Here is a 6,749-nt window from a genome sequence, read left to right as displayed (position 1 = left end):
TTCTAAAGAATATACTTTTGGTTTACATATGTTTATGGTTTTGTTGTATGCTACTGTATACAACAGTAATGTTTGGCCTAATAAATATTTTCTGTTTCTACATTGCATTGGCGTTTACAGTGTACTTGTTACCCCTCTCAGCAGATTACTTTCACTGTAGAACATTGTATTGAAATGTAGATATAAGCCTATGAAAGACCAAAGAGCTTTAGATTTAGAACAACAGTGTTTACATGGTATATCCAAAAATGTACTATTATGAAAGCAGTGTTTGCCATTTGATGCAAATGATTCATTCTGACATGTGTTTATGGCATTTTGAATGCAGTGTTACATTTTGAAGGAGATGTGAGGCATTTTGCATTTTGTGTGTGCAGTTTAGTGAATTGTGTGTAGAGTTTTGAAAAAAAGGAGACAGTTTTGAAAACGTGTGTAAGCAGTTGGAAAAAACTGTAATATCCTTCAAATTTGATTAACAAAATGCTCAGTGAAGCTTTCAGAAGCTGACATTATGATTAACACTGACATTTAAGCATATCTAGGCTATGACTTTATTGTCCCAGCGCGAACACACTTTTTTTTCACCTAGGCTATGACAGTGTTATGCACTTCTGTTTTATTGTCACTAGATGGTGCCCTCTATCAAGAAACTGGGAGCAGCGTTTAACAAGTAGCCTATACTCACACCAGTTATATAAACTGGGCTGACAACTAGCCTTTACTCACAGAAGTTCTATGTTTTATTGTTGCAGAAATCTGCAAATGAACATGAAGAATCTGAAAAGGCTGCTTTTATGCCCAGCTAAGAAGTAGTCAGTGAATTATATAATTTCAAAAAGTAGTGGATTTATAAAAAACACTTTTGATGCCTAGTGCTGCGTTCGTAAAATGTGCTCTTGCTATCTATTCCGATTTCAGATCACTCTCGTCTGAGTGTGCAGTAGTGCAGAGTAACTGATGAATTTACGAACATGCAACACCCGTTGAATATGACCGGTGTCTGTAAACGTCGGCAAAAAAAAACGTTATTAAATTGTTGCCATCAGCACAGTTACAGTCACGAACGCTCTAGAAAACATGAAAACAGCCTAACCAGCTCTGCTAGGGTGAGTAAAAGGGTCAGAGTGAGGTGTTCTCTCGTTCATGTCTGGAAGTAGCTAGCAAGCTAGCCAACTTTAGCCTATTAGTTTGGGTGATTGACTACCATTGTGAGGTCAGAACGCTCGGATCAACCCAACTCCTTGGCCAGAGCGTCCAGTGTGCGCTTTGAACTTGAACGCCCCCCGAACGCTCAGAGTGGCACTCCAGAGTGAATTTACAAACGCACTCACAGTTTGAGTTCCGCAAGTCTGGGCATGGTACTTGACTTGAGTCGTCACAAGTGGCTTCCACCCCTGCCTGAAGCACTCTTCCCATCTACTGTACATGTCTACATGAGTGTTGTCAGAACGTAATTACGCTCTCATGACCTCATACATCTATTTATGAAGGTAAGCAATTGGTTGATCTATTAGTCTCCCCAGAGTTTCAATCTGTGGTTGTTTGAGTTCAGCACAAGGGATTTTCAAATTACTTAAGGTCACTTATGTTGGTTACATATTTACACTGACTGCTGAATAATTATGGATATTGTGCATTAGATCTATCTTGAATTGGTATCACCAGTCAATACACACACACACACACACACACACACACACACACACACACACACACATCTTTACTTGTACAGTATATGTAATTTTTTTTCAGTAACAGCACTGACTTTAGGTGGTCAGTTCATTATGTTTTGAGGATGCTATTGACACTGTAGCTTATGCCCTTCTTGCAGTAGGCTACATTACTTCAACACTGACACATGTTTCCTGTACAGCCACAGTCTCTCTCCAACACCTTCAACATGGGCAGCCAAAGAAAAGACAGCTTCCTCTGGGGAAAATGTAAGGTTTTTATGTTTTACAGTCCATTTTGCAATTTAACAACATCCCTAATTAGGCTATAGTATCTGGGGATTAACACCATGATCAATACATGAGTGTCTTTATGTAAGATAATGAAGTGTTGAAGTGTCAGTAGACAATGGGGGTTAGAGCTGTTGCTGTGAATATCTTACTTGAGAAATGAAAATGAAATACACTAATAAGAAAGTGTACTGATGTAGTACCTGTCTTCACAATAGATATTCAGTACCGTCTACAGTGACTATTGTGCTTTCAGTCTCTTTACCTTGACCTATATATACTGTGGTATGAAGTCAGCAGTGTTCAACGGATTCAAATGGTTTGTTTGGATCACTTTTACCACAGTGATGAATGTTATTCACTTTATTATAGCATCACCTGACTTTATAGAGACATATTGTTGTCATATAGCCATTATATACCTCATTACTGACTATCAAGTAACGTTCAGAGCTGTTGCTCACAGTATAGTGTTCAACAATCTAATTGCCAAGATAGATGGAGTTTGGTGATGTTGTATTATCTAGTTAATGTTGTATTGTCTAGTTAATGTTGTATTGTCTAGTTAATATTGTATTGTCTAGTTAAAGTTGTATTATCTAGTTAATGTTGTACTGTCTAGTTAATGTTGTATTGTCTAGTTAATGTTGTATTATCTAGTTAATGTTGTACTGTCTAGTTAATGTTGTATTGTCTAGTTAATGTTGTATTGTCTAGTTAATGTTGTATTGTCTAGTTAATGTTGTATTATCTAGTTAATGTTGTACTGTCTAGTTAATGTTGTATTGTCTAGTTAATGTTGTATTGTCTAGTTAATGTTGTATTGTCTAGTTAATGTTGTATTGTCTAGTTAATGTTGTATTGTTTAGTTAATGTTGTATTATCTAGTTAATGTTGTATTATCTAGTTAATGTTGTATTATCTAGTTAATGTTGTACTGTCTAGTTAATGTTGTATTGTCTAGTTATAATGTTGTATTGTGTAATTCTAATGTTGTATTGTCTAGTTATAATGTTGTATTGTCGAGTTAAAATGTTGTATTGTCTAGTTAATGTTGTGTTGTGTAGTTATAATGTTGTGTTGTATAGTTATAATGTTGTATTGTCTAGTTATAATGTTGTGTTGTCTAGTTATAATGTGTATTGTCTAGTTATAATGTTCTGTTGTCTAGTTATAATGTTGTGTTATCTAGTTATAATGTTGTGTTGTCTAGTTATAATGATGTATTGTCTAGTTATAATGTTGTGTTGTCTAGTTATAATGTTCTGTTGTCTAGTTATAATGTTGTATTGTCTAGTTATAATGATGTATTGTCTAGTTATAATGTTGTATTGTCTAGTTATAATGTTGTGTTATCTAGTTATAATGTTGTGTTGTCTAGTTATAATGTTGTGTTGCCTAGTTATAATGTTGTATTGTCTAGTTAATGTTGTGTTGTCTAGTTATAATGTTGTATTGTCTAGTTAATGTTGTGTTGTGTAGTTATAATGTTGTGTTGTCTAGTTATAATGTTGTATTGTCTAGTTATAATGTTGTGTTGTCTAGTTATAATGTTGTGTTGTCTAGTTATAATGTTGTATTGTCTAGTTAATGTTGTGTTGTCTAGTTATAATGTTGTATTGTCTAGTTATAATGTTGTTTTGTCTAGTTATAATGTTGTATTGTCTAGTTATAATGTTGTGTTGTCTAGTTATAATGTTGTAATGTCTAGTTATAATGTTGTATTGTCTAGTTAATGTTGTGTTGTGTAGTTATAATGTTGTGTTGTATAGTTATAATGTTGTATTGTCTAGTTATAATGTTGTGTTGTCTAGTTATAATGTTGTGTTGTCTAGTTATAATGTTGTGTTGTCTAGTTATAATGTTGTGTTGTCTAGTTAATGTTGTGTTGTCTAGTTATAATGTTGTGTTGTCTAGTTATAAAGTTGTCTTGTCTAGTTATAATGTTGTATTGTCTAGTTATAATGTTGTGTTGTCTAGTTATAATGTTGTGTTGTCTAGTTATAATGTTGTATTGTGTAGTTATATTGTTTTATTGTGTAGTTATAATTTTGTGTTGTCTAGTTATAATGTTGTATTGTCTAGTTATAATGTTGTATTGTCTAGTTAATGTTGTGTTGTGTAGTTATAATGATGTATTGTCTAGTTATAATGTTGTATTGTCTAGTTATAATGTTGTGTTGTCTAGTTATAATGTTGTGTTGTCTATATCTAGTTATAATGTTGTGTTATCTAGTTATAATGTTGTGTTATCTAGTTATAATGTTGTGTTATCTAGTTATAATGTCGTGTTGTCTAGTTATAATGTTGTATTGTCGAGTTATAATGTTGTATTGTCTAGTTAATGTTGTGTTGTGTAGTTATAATGTTGTGTTGTATAGTTATAATGTTGTATTGTCTAGTTATAATGTTGTGTTGTCTAGTTATAATGTGTATTGTCTAGTTATAATGTTCTGTTGTCTAGTTATAATGTTGTGTTATCTAGTTATAATGTTGTGTTGTCTAGTTATAATGATGTATTGTCTAGTTATAATGTTGTGTTATCTAGTTATAATGTTCTGTTGTCTAGTTATAATGTTGTATTGTCTAGTTATAATGATGTATTGTCTAGTTATAATGTTGTATTGTCTAGTTATAATGTTGTGTTATCTAGTTATAATGTTGTGTTGTCTAGTTATAATGTTGTGTTGTTTAGTTATAATGTTGTGTTGTCTAGTTATAATGTTGTGTTGTCTAGTTAATGTTGTGTTGTCTAGTTATAATGTTGTGTTGTCTAGTTATAAAGTTGTCTTGTCTAGGTATAATGTTGTATTGTCTAATTATAATGTTGTGTTGTCTGGTTATAATGTTCTGTTGTCTAGTTATAATGTTGTATTGTCTAGTTAATGTTGTGTTGTCTAGTTATAATGTTGTATTGTCTAGTTAATGTTGTGTTGTCTAGTTATAATGTTGTGTTGTCTAGTTATAATGTTGTGTTGTCTAGTTATAATGTTGTGTTATCTAGTTATAATGTTGTGTTATCTAGTTATAATGTTGTGTTATCTAGTTATAATGTTGTATTGTCTAGTTATAATGTTGTATTGTCTAATTATAATGTTCTGTTGTCTAGTTATAATGTTGTATTGTCTAGTTAATGTTGTGTTGTCTAGTTATAATGTTGTGTTGTCTAGTTATAATGTTGTGTTATCTAGTTATAATGTTGTGTTATCTAGTTATAATGTTGTGTTATCTAGTTATAATGTTGTATTGTCTAGTTAATGTTGTGTTGTCTAGTTATAATGTTGTATTGTCTAGTTAATGTTGTGTTGTCTAGTTCTAATGTTGTGTTGTCTAGTTATAATGTTGTGTTATCTAGTTATAATGTTGTATTGTCTAGTTAATGTTGTGTTGTCTAGTTATAATGTTGTGTTGTCTAGTTAATGTTGTGTTGTCTATATCTAGTTATAATGTTGTGTTATCTAGTTATAATGTTGTGTTATCTAGTTATAATGTTGTGTTATCTAGTTATAATGTCGTGTTGTCTAGTTATAATGTTGTATTGTCGAGTTATAATGTTGTATTGTCTAGTTAATGTTGTGTTGTCTAGTTATAATGTTGTGTTGTCTAGTTATAATGTTGTGTTATCTAGTTATAATGTTGTATTGTCTAGTTATAATGTTGTATTGTCTAGTTATAATGTTGTGTTGTCTAGTTATAATGTTGTGTTGTCTATATCTAGTTATAATGTTGTGTTATCTAGTTATAATGTTGTGTTATCTAGTTATAATGTTGTGTTATCTAGTTATAATGTCGTGTTGTCTAGTTATAATGTTGTATTGTCGAGTTATAATGTTGTATTGTCTAGTTAATGTTGTGTTGTGTAGTTATAATGTTGTGTTGTATAGTTATAATGTTGTATTGTCTAGTTATAATGTTGTGTTGTCTAGTTATAATGTGTATTGTCTAGTTATAATGTTCTGTTGTCTAGTTATAATGTTGTGTTATCTAGTTATAATGTTGTGTTGTCTAGTTATAATGATGTATTGTCTAGTTATAATGTTGTGTTGTCTAGTTATAATGTTCTGTTGTCTAGTTATAATGTTGTATTGTCTAGTTATAATGATGTATTGTCTAGTTATAATGTTGTATTGTCTAGTTATAATGTTGTGTTATCTAGTTATAATGTTGTGTTGTCTAGTTATAATGTTGTGTTGCCTAGTTATAATGTTGTATTGTCTAGTTAATGTTGTGTTGTCTAGTTATAATGTTGTATTGTCTAGTTAATGTTGTGTTGTGTAGTTATAATGTTGTGTTGTCTAGTTATAATGTTGTATTGTCTAGTTATAATGTTGTGTTGTCTAGTTATAATGTTGTGTTGTCTAGTTATAATGTTGTATTGTCTAGTTAATGTTGTGTTGTCTAGTTATAATGTTGTATTGTCTAGTTATAATGTTGTTTTGTCTAGTTATAATGTTGTATTGTCTAGTTATAATGTTGTGTTGTCTAGTTATAATGTTGTAATGTCTAGTTATAATGTTGTATTGTCTAGTTAATGTTGTATTGTGTAGTTATAATGTTGTGTTGTATAGTTATAATGTTGTATTGTCTAGTTATAATGTTGTGTTGTCTAGTTATAATGTTGTGTTGTCTAGTTATAATGTTGTGTTGTCTAGTTATAATGTTGTGTTGTCTAGTTAATGTTGTGTTGTCTAGTTATAATGTTGTGTTGTCTAGTTATAAAGTTGTCTTGTCTAGTTATAATGTTGTATTGTCTAGTTATAATGTTGTGTTGTCTAGTTATAATGTTGT

The 6,749-nt window shown here is 30.8% G+C and overlaps 1 protein-coding gene across 6 annotated transcripts in view; it reads left to right on the top strand.

The window, feature by feature from the left end:
* The first annotated feature begins 1,129 nt into the window (after positions 1 to 1,129).
* LOC106601465 (cytohesin-3) overlaps positions 1,130 to 6,749 on the top strand; it is a 27,405-nt gene continuing 21,785 nt past the window's right edge. For 2 of the 6 annotated variants that reach the window (XM_045715256.1, XM_045715255.1), the window contains exon 1: positions 1,855 to 1,940. In XM_045715256.1, coding sequence (XP_045571212.1) covers positions 1,859 to 1,940 — 82 coding nt within the window. In that variant the 5' untranslated portion in view covers positions 1,855 to 1,858. Of the gene's footprint in view, positions 1,491 to 1,854; positions 1,941 to 6,749 lie in introns of those variants that run through there. The other 4 variants (XM_045715257.1, XM_045715259.1, XM_045715258.1 and 1 more) reach the window with 4 other exon arrangements.

Source organism: Salmo salar, chromosome ssa03, assembly GCF_905237065.1.
Source record: "Salmo salar chromosome ssa03, Ssal_v3.1, whole genome shotgun sequence".
NCBI classification, from domain to species: Eukaryota; Metazoa; Chordata; class Actinopteri; order Salmoniformes; family Salmonidae; genus Salmo; species Salmo salar.
This window is presented reverse-complemented; position numbering and strand designations above follow the sequence as displayed.